This window comes from Oncorhynchus mykiss, chromosome 2, assembly GCF_057628025.1.
Source record: "Oncorhynchus mykiss isolate SJ-2025 chromosome 2, ASM5762802v1, whole genome shotgun sequence".
Lineage (NCBI taxonomy): Eukaryota > Metazoa > Chordata > Actinopteri > Salmoniformes > Salmonidae > Oncorhynchus > Oncorhynchus mykiss.
In genome coordinates this window covers 74186553-74203420 of record NC_143023.1, presented here as the reverse complement: position 1 = coordinate 74203420, position 16868 = coordinate 74186553, and the positions used below count along the sequence as shown (strand labels likewise).

General features: G+C 41.6%; 1 protein-coding gene across 5 annotated transcripts; it reads right to left on the bottom strand.

Annotated features, from left to right (window-relative positions):
- Positions 1-4757: 4757 nt before the first annotated feature.
- Positions 4758-15716, bottom strand: LOC110496053 (E3 ubiquitin/ISG15 ligase TRIM25). 5 transcript variants are annotated; one of them, XM_021571706.3, is made up of 10 exons: positions 15462-15716; positions 14287-14339; positions 12098-12705; positions 11788-11877; positions 10387-10620; positions 7663-7819; positions 7378-7413; positions 6135-6380; positions 5975-6034; positions 4758-5887 (listed from the first exon to the last, which is right to left on the bottom strand). In XM_021571706.3, exons 3-10 carry the CDS (start codon positions 12671-12673, stop codon positions 5358-5360), a joined length of 1929 nt encoding a protein of 642 aa, XP_021427381.2. In that variant the 5' UTR covers positions 12674-12705; positions 14287-14339; positions 15462-15716; the 3' UTR covers positions 4758-5357. The 5 variants fall into 5 exon arrangements, with proteins under 5 accessions (XP_021427381.2, XP_021427389.2, XP_090063300.1 ...); XM_021571714.3 differs by lacking the exon at positions 15462-15716 and adding an exon at positions 14501-14637; XM_090207174.1 differs by lacking the exon at positions 12098-12705 and having other exon boundaries at positions 15462-15708.
- Positions 15717-16868: the final 1152 nt, after the last annotated feature.

Here is a 16868-nt window from a genome sequence, read left to right as displayed (position 1 = left end):
GCCTCGGCCCTCCTCGGTGACTCTCGAGGAAAGTCGGGAAATCTCGGGTGCTCTTAGCCACGGGACTGTCGGGGACTTCTGGGATGACTCGGAGGCAAGGGGGAATCCCTGGACGTGCGAGTGAAATCGAATTTCCTCTCCATCTGCCGCAATCGTCCATTGATGCGGATGGTCAAGCGAAGAGTGAGTCAAAATCTGTTGGTAACTCCCAAGCCGCAAGCTCGTCCTTTACTTCCTCTGCGACGCTGTGCAGGACCATGTCCAACAGTGCTTCCGGGTTCCATGCACTCTCTGCTGCCAACGTATGGAAATCCACCGCATAGTCGGCCACAGTGCGGGCGTCCTGCCAGAGCTTGATCAGCTTCCGGGCAGCTTCTCTCCCGGAGAACGGGGCATCAAAAACCTTGCGCATATGGCTGGCTGCTGTTCCAATACGGCGGTAGCCCAAGTGAGAGCCCTTCCAGACATCAGTGTGATGAGATAGGCTATTTTGGAGCGATCCGAGGGGAAGGAGGAGGGCTGAAGCTTGAAAATGAGGGCACAGTGAGCTAAAAATGTCTGACAGGTGCTCAGCTCTCCATTAAAGAGTTCAGGAGGAGGTAACCGGGGCTCCCGGGAAGGTGGAGTGGCCAGTGGGGCGGCGCTGCTAACCGCCGAGTTGCTGAGGGGTGGTGGAGTTACCATCGAGGCAGGCTGCCCCCAGACAACCCGCAGAATTGCTCCAGCAGCATGTCCAACTGCCGGTCATGATGCTCAGCCAATAATAAATGTATACAAAATGACCCAATTCAGCAAAAAAATAAATAGTACCCCCTTTTCGTCATATCCAATTGTCTTGTCCCATCGCTGCAACTCCCGTACGGCCTCGGGAGAGGCGAAGATCGAGAGCCGTGCGTCCTCAAAAACAAAACCATGCTAAGCCACACTGCTTCCTGACAATGCACGTTTAACCCGGAAGCCAGTCACACCAATGTGTCGGAGGTAACACTGTACACCTGGTGATCGTGTCAGCGTGCATGCGCATGGCATGCGCCTGGCCCGCCACAGGAGTCGCTACAGCGCGATGGAACAAGGACATCCCGGCCGGCCAAACCCACCCCTAACCCGGATGACGCTGGGCCAATTGTGCTTCGCCTCATGGGTCTCCCGGTCTCGGTCAGGAGACAGTGTCTTTGACCGCTGAACAACTCGGAAAGCCCCATCTACAAAGTTGTTAATGCTTATCAATTGCCTTGCGCAAGGTATCAAAATACTACACAAACAAGACTCTTAAAGAATTTAATTAAAATGTTATTTTTTGATAACAGAAACAATGACAAAATATGGAAAAATGGGCCACATGATGTCGGCCAAGTCTGACTCTCAGCCGAGTCCCCCCACTCTCAGCCGGAATCGTCCCAGATCCACTGTGCTAGCTGTGGCTTGAGACATTGATAAGTCATTGTCTCAACGCAGCCTTATAGTGCTGTGAAAGGATCCAGGATCCCAAATGATTTGGGTGGATCCCATCCTCCTTATAAAACGTGTTTTGTTTCCAAAGGGTATCAAAATTGTCAACAAAAGTTACACCCATTGAGCTGCAATAATCGCGTAGCCAGTTGTGAAGAGAAAAAATCCTGCTAAAGCGTTCAATGCCGCGATTCAGAGGGCACAGGGCCAGATATAATGGGTCTTTTGTTAGTGTTTAGCAGAGAGTCAGTCATCTCTTTAAAATCCAGTTTCAACTTTTCAGAACTGCCCTTTAATAATGTCATCGTTAAAACCCACATGGACTACGATAGAATTGATTTCCATGTAATTTACACGAGCTTCAGGTTAAGACATCGTTTTTGCACCAGGAACGATCACATTTCTTACCATGGAGCTGGCGAGAAGGATGAGGAAATTCGCCCTCTCCCACGCTTCTCAGGATTTGGAGAACCCTTTATAGACGAGAGGCGGGATAAGAGGCAGGATAACTTGAGCTCGTTGCCTTTGGCAGGCCTCCGACAGATGAAGAAGCCTCGCTTGATCTAGAGCAGGGACGGAAGGTTGCTGACGTCTACTTCGAGTAGTTGTAGGCACTGCGGCCGCAAACACAGGCACCCCCAGCGACGAAGGTGCAGGAAGATCAGGCTCCAGGACGGCAAAACTATTTGTTGTTTGTATCCTATCCGGGCCTCTTGTTGGGAGTGTAGACTGCTTTGCCGGAGGTTGCTGTCTTCGGTGTCCACGGCTCGTGACATGCGACCATCGTTGATGGTCTTGCTCCTCTTGCTGTGCTCCTTTGACTCCGCTATCAGATGGGGGAGCTCCGGGCTTTCTCTCTCCAGTTTCCTGTAAAAATTAAACTGTGGTGTTAAATAGTTTCAACTGTAAGTTCCCTTGCCCCAATGGGGTGTAAACTAGAATGCTAGCTTCTCTCATTCTTTGTCCAAATGCTTCACTTCTGCTTTTCTGTAATGTTGTAACTACTTAGTTGACAAAAAAAAGTGTTTCTCTTCCCTTTTTTCTAAACTATGTTGGCTGTTTGAATGGTCCCTTTTTGTGTTGAGGGGAAAGAAGGCGAGAAAGTTACTCTAGCCTATCTGCAAAAATATGATTCTAATATAATTGGCTTTAAAGTTCCAAACCCTCACTGGTATGAACGGTGTCAGCATTTTTTTTACATTTTGTATTCTTTGGAACTTAACATGAATTGTGGGATTTTGAGTACTTTATAGGTAGAGGACATTGTACAGTACAAGGCTATGTCAATAACTCAATTTAAACAAAAATGCAGATAGATCCTTATACTGTAGACTCAAGCTTTCATAGTAGCTCCTCTCCCTTCTTGTCTTGAAGCTAGGTCCAGTAGTAGCTCCTCTCTCTCGTCTTGAAGCTAGGTCCAGTAATAGCTCCTCTCTCCTTGTCTTGAAGCTAGGTCCAGTAGTAGCTACTCTCTTTCTTGTCAATAAGCTAGGTCAACTGGCTGCTCCTCTCCCTGTGCTGATGCTATATTTACTGTTGTTGAAATGCAGTGGAATCAACATTGATGCAACTAGTTTTTGTCAAGTGGGTATTTACAGAACTAGCTTTGTCATGAGAAGTGCTTTAAAGGAGCCATAAAGTTAATATGAAATTAAAAAGTAAACAAAAAAAGAGTAAATTAACAGTTCATTTCTGATGTCATACTGAATATGTGTTTGTATGTGAAAAGATGGCGCCGGAGAAGATGGCTGCCGTTTTATGGGCCCTTATCCAACCGTGCCATTTTGTTTTTTCACGTTGTTTGTAACTTATTTTGTACATAATGTTGCTGCTACCGTCTCTTATGACCGAAAAGATCTTCTAGAACAGAAATTACTCACCTTGAACTGGACAAAGAATCTCTCTTTAATGAGTCAGGTCGGGGAACAATTTACTCCAGACACCCGAACAGGCCCTCATCCCAGTCCTTCGCAGGAGAAAGAGACGGAAAATATTTTGCAGAAGATCGGGGTGCCTTGTGAGGATCCGCTCGACGAGAGGCTAATCTGCCGTTGCCATCTGTACCATTAGCCAACGTACAATCGCTGACTAATACATTGGATGAACTAAAAGCACGTATATCCTACCAATGGGACATTAAAATCTGTAATATCTTATGTTTCACCGAGTGGTGGCTGAACGACGACATGAATAACATACAGCTGGCAGGTTTTACATTGTATCGGCAGGATACAACAGCAGCCTCTGGTAAGACGAGAGGTGGCGGCCTATATATATTTGTAAACAGCTGGTAAACGATATCTAAGGAAGTGTCTTATCTATACATAAGTCACTTTAATAACTACCTACATGTACAGTGCCTTGCGAAAGTATTCGGCCCCCTTGAACTTTGCGACCTTATGCCACATTTCAGGCTTCAAACATAAAGATATAAAACTGTATTTTTTTGTGAAGAATCAACAACAAGTGGGACACAATCATGAAGTGGAATGACATTTATTGGATATTTCAAACTTTTTTAACAAATCAAAAACTGAAAAATTGGGCGTGCAAAATTATTCAGCCCCTTTACTTTCAGTGCAGCAAACTCTCCCCAGAAGTTCAGTGAGGATCTCTGAATGATCCAATGTTGACCTAAATGACTAATGATGATAAATACAATCCACCTGTGTGTAATCAAGTCTCCGTATAAATGCACCTGCACTGTGATAGTCTCAGAGGCCAATTTTTCAGTTTTTGAATTGTTCAAAAAGTTTGAAATATCCAATAAATGTCGTTCCACTTCATGATTGTGTCCCACTTGTTGTTGATTCTTCACAAAAAAATATTTTTTTTATATCTTTGTTTGAAGCCTGAAATGTGGCAAAAGGTCGCAAAGTTCAAGGGGGCCGAATACTTTCGCAAGGCACTGTATATAGAACCTCAACTACCCGGTGCCCCCTGTACTATTGTTATTTTACTGCTGCTCTTAATTATTTGTTACTCATTTCTTAAAACTGCATTTTTGGTTAAGGGCTTGTAAGTAAGAATTTCACAGTAAGGTCTACACATTGTATTCAAAAATAAAAGAGAGCCGCACACTCTAGGAGCTCAGATGCAAAAATGTAATACCAACATTTCGACAGCCAAGCTGTCTTCATCAGGGTATAATAACAAACACTGCGGGATGACTCGTTTATATAGTGTCAAAAGACACAGGTGTCTGTAATCATGGCCAAGAGTGGCTTAATACCATTGGTTAATAATCAAATATTAAAATGTCAAACAAAGAACAGCATACAAACAAATGGATAGCATACGATCATAGATTAATTTAACTACACAAGTTTACAAACAATTACAATGGCAAAATCACAATCACAAGAATGGCTACACATTGTATTCGGCAGATGTGACAACATTTTATTTGATTTTGTGTTGACAGAATCCTGTAACCTACTGTATGTATAAGCCTGATTCCATTGTGTTCCCCTTTCCCTAACATTTTGGTGTTGCAGATCTAAAAGAATGGGATAGGTGATGACTCCATGTGCTTTTCTAATAGGCCAAGTGAAGCATCCTCCATATTGCTTACATCCTTCCAGTCCTGTCAAACTTGTGCACACTGAAGGGGTAGGAGCTAACTGCCAAACTGGAACTAGGCCTTGTTTGAGTTTCTCATGGCTTACTATTTTCCTCAGCCCACAGAGGCCAGCATGCATGTGTTTATACAACAAACCCTGGTTCATCAGATTTGCAGTCAGGACATAACAGATTGTTTATGTCAGAGCTGGGGAAAACAGCAGCACTCCATCAGCAGAGACATTAAGCATATTTTTCAGAACTTCTCAAGATTATAAAAAAAGAGAAATAACAATGTTATGGATTAAATCCATACCGAGTTTAATATGAAAGCTCCATTACTTCTATCACTGTGTCAGTATCTTCACAGATGATCCATGACCAACTGTAAACCCAGGATAAAGAGGTTCAGTGAATGTGGTCTGGACTCTGTGGAGGAGAGTCATTGTGTCAGAAACGTTGTAGAAGGACAGAGTTCCTGCCGTGTGGTCCAGGTACACGCCAACTCTGGAGGAGCAGGGGACAGTGATAACAGTTGTAGAGCAATTGTGCATGAAATTACAGCTAGAGGTTGAGCAGTATAAACTCAACGACTGATCATTCCGTCCAAATGCAGCGACGCCATTCCATTGGTCTCCTTTCCTGATGATTCCTTTATATGAGACGGCTACATTAACAGAATCCCCACTCCACTCTACCTCCCAGTAGCTGGCTCTAGACAGACCCTCTCTACACAGCACCTGGACGAAGTAGGTAAATCTGTCTGAATGGTGAAGGTAGGGCTGGGCCTTTCCAATATTTGTCACCTTCCTGTTTCCCTCAGACAGACACAGGCACTCTTGAGCTGAGTTAGGATCCAATGTGAGCGGTAAGGAATCTGAGAAAATGTCAAAACAAAGTTGAAAATGCAGATGTAATAGTGTGTGCATGCATGGGTATATGGAATTGTGCGTTTCAAACTCACATTTCAAGAACTCTTCTCTGATCCTGGGTTCGGGGAGTGGAACATCATGAAGATTTGTTGCTATGGATAACAGAGATAATCAAATATAGCTGATCCACTCTGATCATTGTGGCCCTGGGCACACTCAACAACAGTTATGTTAAAACGTTTGTGCACTTACCTAGATTGACTAGATAGTGTTGTTTTTCCCGTAGAATCTCATAAAAGGCTGCTTTCACCTTAGAGCCTCCTGAGTGTAGGGCCTCGTACAGCAGTCTCATCTGTTCCTGGCTGGGCCTGGCATCACGGATAGTATTATACATTTCTTTATGAAGCATGCATCTCTGAAGAAGTTCATCTGCTATAGGCATCACCATGGTTACCCTCTGAATGAGCTCAGACCTTTGCTCATCCACAAACTGGACACCTTCAGTTGGAGAGAGAGAGAGAGAGAGAGAGAGAGAGGTAAAGTTATCATGACAATAATATCACCATCTTTCAATCTGCCTTTAGATTTTTATAGTACCAGTCAAAAGTTTGGACATAGGGTTTTTCATTATTTTGATGATTGTCTACATTCTAGAATAATAGAGAAGACTATTATAGAAGACTATAAGACTATCAAAACTATGAAATAACACATGGTATCATGTATCAACCAAATAAGTGTTAAACATATATTTAATATTTCAGATTCTTTAAAGTAGCCACCCTTTGCCTTAGTGACAGTTTTGCACACTTTCTCTCAACCAGCTTCATGAGGTAGTCACCTGGAATGCATTTCAATTAACAGGTGTGCCTTGTTAAAAGTTAATTTGTGGAATTTCTTTCCTTAATGTATTTGAGGCAATCAGTAGTGTTGTGACAAGGTAGGGGTGGTATACAGAAGATAGCCCTATTTGGTAAAAGACCAAGTCCGTATTATGGCAAGAACAGCTCAAATAAGCAAAGTGAAATGATAGTCTATCATTAATTTAAGACATGAAGGTCAGTCAATGTGGAACATTTCAATAACTTTGAAAGGTTCTTCAAGTGCAGTCGCAAAAACCATCAAGCGCTATGATGGAATTGGCCCTCATGAGGACCACCACAGGAAAGGAAGACCCAGAGTTACCTCTGATGCAGAGGATAAGTTCATTAGAGTTAACTGCACCTTAGATTGCAGCCCAAATAAATGCTTCACAGAGTTCAAGTAACAGACTCATCTCAACGTCAACTGTTAAGAGGAGACTGCGTGAATCAGGCCTTCAAGGTCGAATTGCTGCAAAGAAACCACTACTAGTAAAAAATTAAGAAAAACCCTTGAATGAGTAGGTGTCCAAACATGTGAATGGTACTGTATATGAATTGATAAATCATTATCATAAAGGCGACCTAAAATCTAATATAATTTAATATTGAGTTGGCCCCAAAAGCAACATTACCATATTCCTCTGTACTTATGGTCGCTGGCATCAGCACTAGAATGGTATGAAAGAGGGCCAACGAGAGAGAGATTTCATGAAACATGTCATGTTAAAGATGCAATATAGAAAGTCTGACAAGCTAAAACATTGTTCTCACATTTACTGTTCAAAATCTAATTACACGATCATACCATATGATTTACTCTCTTGCCAGATAAAGCAACATAATCTTTATGTACAAACATTTCCAAATAACAATAAGATATAACGCTGTACTTTTGCTGTTTGTGTGTGAAGTCCTACCTTTCCCAGGTATCTTGGCCATTTCCTCCTTGAATATAACCTCCAGTCGCTGTTTAAGTGCAGATATTGATTTCTGTAAATCCTCAAATGAGATTTGGTTGACAGTGATGCTGGGTAAGGCCTCAGATCCAGGAGGGACACAGACAGACTGGAAACTCTACAGAGACAGATCAGAAAACAAGAAAAAGATTATCAACGTGGGCAAGACAAAAGAGCTGATCGTGGACTACAGGAAACGCCCCCATTCACATCAACAGGGCTGTAGTGGAACGGATTGAGAGCTACAAGATCCTCGGTGTCCACATTGCTATGGACCTATCACGGTCCAAACAGACCAACACAGTCGAGAAGAGTGGACGATAACATCTCTTCCCCCTCCGGAGGCTGAAAAGATTTTGCATTGGCCCTCAGATCCTCAAAAAGGTCTACAGCTGTACCACTGAGATTATCGACTGGCTCATCACCACTTGGTATGGCAACTGCTTAGCTTTCGACCGCAAGGCGCTACAGAGAGTAGTACGTACAGCCCATTACATCACTGCGACCGAACTTCCTGCCATCCAGGAACTCTATACCAGGCAGTGTCAGAGGAAGGCTTTAAAAATTGTCAGACTCCAGCCACCCGAGTTATAGCCTATTCTCTCTGCTACCACATGGCAAACTTACTAGGACCCAAAAGCTCCTGAACAGCTTCTACCCCCAAGCCATAATACTGCTAAAAACACTCTACCCACCCACTCACACACTCATCACATATGCTGCTGCCACTGTATACAGTGCCTTGCGAAAGTATTCGGCCCCCTTGAACTTTGCGACCTTTTGCCACATTTCAGGCTTCAAACATAAAGATATAAAACTATTTTTTTTGTGAAGAATCAACAACAAGTGAGACACAATCATGAAGTGGAGCGACATTTATTGGATATTTCAAACTTTTTTAACAATCAAAAACTGAAAAATTGGGCGTGCAAAATTATTCAGCCCCTTTACTTTCAGTGCAGCAAACTCTCTCCAGAAGTTCAGTGAGGATCTCTGAATGATCCAATGTTGACCTAAATGACTAATGATGATAAATACAATCCACCTGTGTGTAATCAAGTCTCCGTATAAATGCACCTGCACTGTGATAGTCTCAGAGGTCCGTTAAAAGAGCAGAGAGCATCATGAAGAACAAGGAACACACCAGGCAGGTCCGAGATACTGTTGTGAAGAAGTTTAAAGCCGGATTTGGATACAAAAAGATTTCCCAAGCTTTAAACACCCAAGGAGCACTGTGCAAGCGATAATATTGAAATGGAAGGAGTATCAGACCACTGCAAATCTACCAAGACCTGGCCGTCCCTCTAAACTTTCAGCTCTAACAAGGAGAAGACTGATCAGAGATGCAGCCAAGACGCCCATGATCACTCTGGATGAACTGCAGAGATCTACAGCTGAGGTGGGAGACTCTGTCCATAGGACAACAATCAGTCGTATATTGCACAAATCTGGCCTTTATGGAAGAGTGGCAAGAAGAAAGCCATTTCTTAAAGATATCCATAAAAAGTGTCGTTTAAAGTTTGCCACAAGCCACCTGGGAGACACACCAAACATGTGGAAGAAGGTGCTCTGGTCAGATGAAACCAAAATTGAACTTTTTGGCAACAATGCAAAATGTTATATTTGGCGTAAAAGCAACACAGCTGAACACACCATCCCCACTGTCAAACATGGTGGTGGTAGCATCATGGTTTGGGCCTGCTTTTCTTCAGCAGGGACAGGGAAGATGGTAAAAATTGATGGGAAGATGGATGGAGCCCAATACAGGACCATTCTGGAAGAAAACCTGATGGAGTCTGCAAAAGACCTGAGACTGGGACGGAGATTTGTCTTCCAACAAGACAATGATCCAAAACATAAAGCAAAATCTACAATGGAATGGTTCAAAAATAAACATATCCAGGTGTTAGAATGGCCAAGTCAAAGTCCAGACCTGAATCCAATCGAGAATCTGTGGAAAGAACTGAAAACTGCTGTTCACAAATGCTCTCCATCCAACCTCACTGAGCTCGAGCTGTTTTACAAGGAGGAATGGGAAAAAATTTCAGTCTCTCGATGTGCAAAACTGATAGAGACATACCCCAAGCGACTTACAGCTGTAATCGCTGCAAAAGTTGGCGCTACAAAGTACTAACTTAAGGGGGCTGAATAATTTTGCACGCCCAATTTTTCAGTTTTTGATTTGTTAAAAAAGTTTGAAATATCCAATAAATGTCGTTCCACTTCATGATTGTGTCCCACTTGTTGTTGATTCTTCACAAAAAAATACAGTTTTATATCTTTATGTTTGAAGCCTGAAATGTGGCAAAAGGTCGCAAAGTTCAAGGGGGCCGAATACTTTCGCAAGGCACTGTATCTATCCTGTTGCCTTGTCACTTTACCCCAAACTATATGTTCATATTTACCTCAATTTCCTCGTACCCCTGCGCATTGACTCAGTACTGGTACCCCCTGTACTGTATATAGCCAAGCTATCATTGCTCATTATGTATTTATTTCTATTAACATTTTTTTAAATTTAAATTCTGCATTGTTGAGAAGAGCTCATAAGTAAGCATTTTACTGTTAGTCTACGCCTAGTTGTTTACGAAGCACGTGCCAATTAACATTTGATCACGGAGAAAGACATTGACTACACTTCAGGAGTGACACCTGCTGCAATGGACAAAGAGTCAGTGATGCCACCTGGAGGAAATGGATGTGATCCTCTGTGTGTGAGAGTTGCTCCAACTCAGCCTCTCTCCTCTTCAGCTCAGCTACATCCTGCTCCAGTTGCTTCAGGAGTCCTTCAGCCCGACTCACTTCAGCCTTCTCCTGGGCTCTGATCAGTTCCTTCATCTCAGAGCGCGTTTTGTCAATAGAGTGGACCAGCTCAGTAAAGATCCTCTCACTTTCCTCAACTGCGGTCTGTGCAGAGCACTGTTAGGACAAACAGAGAGGAGGGGTTACATTTTAATAGGGCTAGGCCCCTTTTTTCTCCATTTCCTCCTGAAGCCCAAAGTAAACTGTCTGTTGCTCAGGCCCTGAAGCCAGGATATGCATATAATTGGTACCATTGGAAAGAAAACACTTTGAAGTTTGTAGAAATGTTCAAATAATGTAGGAGAATATAACAATAGATATGGTAGGAGAAAATCCTAAGAAAAACCAACCAGAATTTTTTGGGTTGAGAGAGATCCTCCTCTTAAAATGGCAAGTATAAGGTCATATTGAAAATTAGCTCCCTGGGTGCAATTCCTATGGCTTACACAGGGTGTCAGCAGTCTATGTTCAAGGTTTCAGGCTTGTAACTTCAAAACGAATAAGAAATATGAGTTTTAGTACAGGGACACAGTCTTGGTAATTCGTGTTTGCGCGTGCCATGAAGACAGGGCGCACCTTTCCTATTGAACATACTTCTTTCCGTAAGAAATATTATAGTTTGATTACATTTGAGGGTATCCGAGGAGAAGATAGAAAAGTATTTTGACTTGTTGAAACAAAGTTTAGGGATAGATTTTAGGATTCCTTTCTCTGCATGTTGAACGAGTGGATTCCTCAAATCGATGGCACAAACTAAACTGACTTTTTGGGATATAAAGAAGGATTTTATCTAACAAAACGACACTACATGTTATAGATGGGACCCTTTGGATGACAAATCAGAGGAAGATTTTCAAAAAGTAAGTGAATATTTAATCGTTATTTGTGAATGTATGAAACCTGTGCCAGTGGAAAAATATTTTGATGTGGGGTGCCGTCCTCAAACAATCACATGGTATATTTTCGCTGAAATAGCTACTGTAAATCAGACAATGCAGTTAGATTAACAAGAATGTAAGCTTTCAGCTGCTATAAGACACTTGTATGTACTTAAATGTTGAATATCCATCATTTTTATGATTATTTATTTGAATTGCGCCCCCTCCAGTTTCACCGGAAGTTGTCCCACTAGCGGGATGCCTAGCCATAAAAATTAACCAGTCTATTTACTCAGCTCTCACCAGAACCCCAGCCTGTTCCCCCTAGATATACTGCACTTCAGTTTAGGAATAGTAAGTCACTTTATAGAGTACTATCTGTTAAGTGGAAACATGCAAAACTCACCTTGAGTGACTTCACAGCCTGTCTCACCTCCTGTATCTTCACCTCTCTCTCCTGAATTCTCTGCCTGGCCTGGTTCTCACTTAACTGTTTCTGTAGAGAAACAAATGTCATAGAATGAAAGCTTAAATATCATGATGTTAATTTATATTGGCTGTGTCTTTCTAAAAGCATACATTTGTCACATTAGTACCATCATATAGACGTGTTAGTAACATCATACAGACATGACTCTCACATTAACTTATTCTGATTAATTACATTGTCAGATACACTGTATCCTGGATGAGATGTTTAGAGTTGTTGCCCTTACCAGCCTCTCAATCCTTTCTACTGCTGGGGAAACGGTATCATGGCCTTTGTGTTTCTCGATCTCACACTGATAACAGATACACTGCTGATCCGTACGGCAGTAAACCTCCAGCAGCTTGTCATGATGAGAGCAGATCTTCTCCTGTAGTTGTGTGGAGGCTTTGACCAGCTTGTGTTTTTTAAATGCAGGCGATTCATAGTGATGCTGGAGATGAGTCTCACAGTAAGAGGCTAAACACACCAGACAGGACTTTACGGCTTTTAATTTTTTCAGAGTACAGACGTCACACTCAACATCTCCAGGTCCACCAAAACAGAGAGCTGGAGGAGCAGCTTGGATTCCTGTCTTCTTCAGAATCTCCACAAACTCAGTTAGTAGAGGGTTTCTGTTCAGAACAGGTCTTGGGGTAAAGGTCTGCCTGCACTGGGGACAGCTGTACACACCTTTTAGATCGTCCTGATCCCAACAGCCTTTAATACATTCCATACAGTAGTTGTGTCCACAGGGAATAGTTACTGGATCCTTCAGTAGATCCAGACAGATCGAACAATTGATCAGGTCCGTGGCCTCTGCCATGTTGATACACACACTGACCAAGTAGCAGAGTTCTGTAAGTAAAGCATTGGTGGTTGTGAATGGGAAGGAAACACTCTATTCTGTAAGAGGTGTGGTGTTGAGCAAAGATCAGGCAGTTGTTGCAGACTCAAGGGCATATCTACAGTAAGTTCCTTTATTTCTTAAAAACGAAAGAACACTCATGAATAATGACTATTTGGTCACACGAAAAATAACTTTCAAATAGTCTTCATAAGCACTATAAATGCTTCACAGTCAAACAAAGGCTGATATTATATTGCCACTATTTAATAATAACTTATTTTTCAATTAAAATGTTTCACTTTTATTTAGACAGGTGGGTAATTGACGAATGCGTTTCCTACAATTATGACCTGCCATTGGCTGTGAGTAGATCACCCCAGCTTTCCCAGAAATGCCAACTTTTGATGCATGAAATAAAGCTGCTTCTTCTGACATTATTGTAAAAAAAAAAAGAAAAAAAAAAGGTATTTATTTATTTAAAATGTATTTAACTAGGCAAGTCAGTTAAGAACAAATTCTTATTTACAATGACGGCCTACCAAAAGGCAAAAGGCCTCCTGTGGGGAAGGGGGCTGGGATAAAAATAATAAATATATATAAAAATAACATGGTAGCAGCACAAAACATGGTACAAACATTATTGGGCACAGACAACAGCACAAAGGGCAAGAATGTAGAGACAACAACACATCACGCAAAGCAGCCACAACTGTCAGTAAAAGTATCCATGACTGAGTCTTCGAATGAAGAGATTAAGATAAAACTGTCCAGTTTGAGTGTTTGTTGCAGCTCGTTCCAGTCACTAACTGCAGCAAACTGAAAAGACGAGTGACCCAGGGATACATGTGCTTTAGGGACCTTTAACAGAATGCGACTGGCAGAACGGTTGTTGTATGTGGAGGATGAGGGCTGCAGTAGATATCTCAGATAGGGGGGAGTGAGGCCTAAGAGGGTTTTATAAATAAGCATCTTGCTTGGGTCTTGCGACAGGTATACAGACATGACCAGTTTACAGAGGAGTATAGAGTGCAGTGATGTGTCCTATAAGGAGCATTGGTGGCAAATCCGAATGGCAAACAACATCTAGCACCCTTACCTGTCGATCTATAAATTACGTCTCCGTAATCTAGCATGGGTAGGATGGTCATCTGAATCAGGGTTAGTTTGGCAGCTGGGGTGAAAGAAGAACGATTACGAAAGAGGAAACCAAGTCTAGATTTAACTTTAGCCTGCAGCTTTGATATGTGCTGAGAGAAGGACAGTGTACCGTCTAGTCATACTCCCAAATACTTGTATGAGGTGACTACCTCAAGCTCTAGATCCTCAGCAATAGTAATCACCTCTGTGGGGAGAGGGGCATTCTTCTTACCAAACCACATGACCTTTGTTTTGGAGGTGTTCAGAACAAGGCTAAGGGCAGAGAAAGCTTGTTGGACACTAAGAAAGTCTACACAATTCCAGTAACCGTCCGGTTCCCCTCAGAAAGAGACAGGTGCTCATTAACTGTGTTGGGTTCCAAGGTCCACTGGCAAGAATCCCCCGTGACAGATGTATCAGGTAGTTCCGGGATTATAAGGCCTTTTACTTACACTTTCAAACCTCCGCTCTGGTCTTGGGCTCAGGAGTGGGGTCCATGATGTCACTATAGAGAGACAAACAACTCTTTCGTTTAAATCAACATAATCTTCGATAAGATTACAGCATTTTAGGAAAACTTCTATTACAAAATGAAACGCTACCACATCTACATGGAGACTCAACCTCTTCAACTGAATTCCACTAAAACAATGATTATATCTTTACCAAAGTCATGAGGTAAGGCAGCTTGGAGTTGTCTTCTTCATTTACCCCAGAGCAGTTCTAGGCCTATTGGTTTACACTCCCATAGGCACCAACATCTCACTTCCTCTTCAGTCTCTGCTACTACTTACTTAGTAAGTGACTCATGAAAGATAGCAAGCCCATAAAATGTGCATTACTGCCACCAACTGGACATTATAAAAACCCACAGCAATCAACAGGCAAGAAAGGAAATCAGAATTTATAATCAACACCTAGCCCCTACACTTTAGGCACTTCTATACATCTGAAACAATTGGAAAGGTGGAAGACATATGGTGAAAATTCCATCCAGCCAAATTTTACATAATTCTCGCAAAATGTGCACTTGCACACTTCTCAACATGTATTTGAAAGCATTGGATTGTAAACATTGGCTGGAGAGTTTCCACCATTGTTAAATCCATGAGCGGAGTGTGCAACTTCACAGGGTGGAGGATCAAAACATAATCTTAGAAGGCATGATGACCCAATTACCTATCAAATTATTTCATACAGGAGGGTCTTTCATACAGGAGGGTCTAGGGGTATTTTGAATTCAGCAGCGCTCACAGCTTTCGACACATTTCCAAAGCAACTTTTAAATTGCATATTCTGAACATTTTACTGACTGAATACACTCAATATCGCTCCCCCAGTCTCTCCCTTATGACAGTGCAGACTAGAAGGTCATGGTTCACCCATGATGATTAAGGGTAGGATTTGGGGAGAGTAACCCCATGCTTGTTCTGCCAGACATAACAGCATTCAGACCAACAGCCTGTTCTTCTCCATCTGATTCATATCATTCCAAAGGGCTCAGACCTCAATAAACAACACTACATAACTCCACTCTGCTGATTTACTGGCATGTCCAGATGTGGTCACCACAGAAAATTAGAAGGACTACTGGTTAGATAGGAAACGGAAACCAATTGTTACTTACCTTATTAATGTACTGAATGTGCTGGTTGACAACATGCATAATAAAGTTTGCTTAACTATATATATATGTCTGTCGCGACTACAACACAAAGCATATTGAAACATGGTGGCAGCGGTACTCAAAAGAAACTGGATCTCATCGATTAAAATAAAGAATACATCCCAGGCGTCAGTTTGGAAAAGTGCCGCGTTAACAAGCTCGTCATCACGCTAAACATCAACGTTAGCTTTTATCATAGAGTCACGATAGCCAGCTAACTGGCTATTGGATACAAGCAGATTCATGAGTAGCTAACGTTCCATTCTACAAATAAATCGTCATGGAAAAAGCACTGAAACTAAACGGGAAAAATATACTTTGATGATTGTAATTTAGCACTCACCTGGAAAAGATGGATCGAGGAATTAAATTTGTACATGGGAGAAAAACCTGATGACTACACAGTGGATCTACTGTATAATCGCAGTGGATATTTATGAGACCCTCTTTTTTAATGTATTATGAACACAACAAATACAAAAAAACAGAAATATACAAACAAGAGTACATAAACCTAACAGACAGGAGTATTACATATCAAGATTAATTTTCAATTTGTTAAATATTTTGATGGTGCGTATTGCTTTTTTGTTTTTACATTTACTGATCATTTCAAAATAATATTTCAATTCTATCTTAAATCATGTGAAGAGGGGTTTGTTCTCTACCCACTTCATTTTATGGACAAAGCATCTTCCATGAAAGAGTTCAAACCAGTTCTGGAAAAACAAAGACTTGTTTTTGTTTTATGTCTTTATTATTCCAGATTGTATACCTATGAGGGGAAAATTGTGTTTGTACATGAGGTTCCAAGTAAGAAGTACTTGTTTATGAAAGTTTGCAAGCTTAATGGGGATTTTACCCATATCAAAGATGCATTTGAGTAAGAATTCTAGACCACCAATTTGTTGGAATATTAAATTAGGGATGATATTCCAAATGCAATCCTTATTTCTTAAATAGTTTTGTATCCATTTAATCTTCAATATTACATTAGAGGTTTTACAATCCAGAGCATTCAACCCTCCCTCACCTTGGATGCTACATATTACCGCTTTTCTTAAGTAATGAGGTTTATTCCTCCTTATGAAGTTAAATCATTTAGTATCAACCATTTTAGTTACTGACAGAGGAACATCCAAGGCAAGGGAGGTATAAACTAATCTGGTCAGACCTTCAGATTGTGATAAAAGTAAACGTCCAGACAAAGAAAGATCTCTTAATAACCAGGAGTTAAATCTCTTTCCAATGTCCTCTACAATAGGAGAGACATTTAAGTTGGCCCTTTCTGTCTGATCTTTGCTAACTGTAATACCAAGATATGTGATCACATCTTTTACGGGGATATTACATACTGAGTTTAAGTCA

Coding starts and splice junctions, on each gene's coding strand:
- LOC110496053 (XM_021571706.3), bottom strand. CDS start 12,673: ATGGCAGAGGCCACGGACCTGATCAATTGTTCGATCTGTCTGGATCTA. Junction 11,878..12,097: donor TAGAAAGGATTGAGAGGCTG/GTAAGGGCAACA, acceptor GTTTCTCTACAG/AAACAGTTAAGTGAGAACCA. Junction 6,035..6,134: donor ACACTATCTAGTCAATCTAG/GTAAGTGCACAA, acceptor TGTTATCCATAG/CAACAAATCTTCATGATGTT.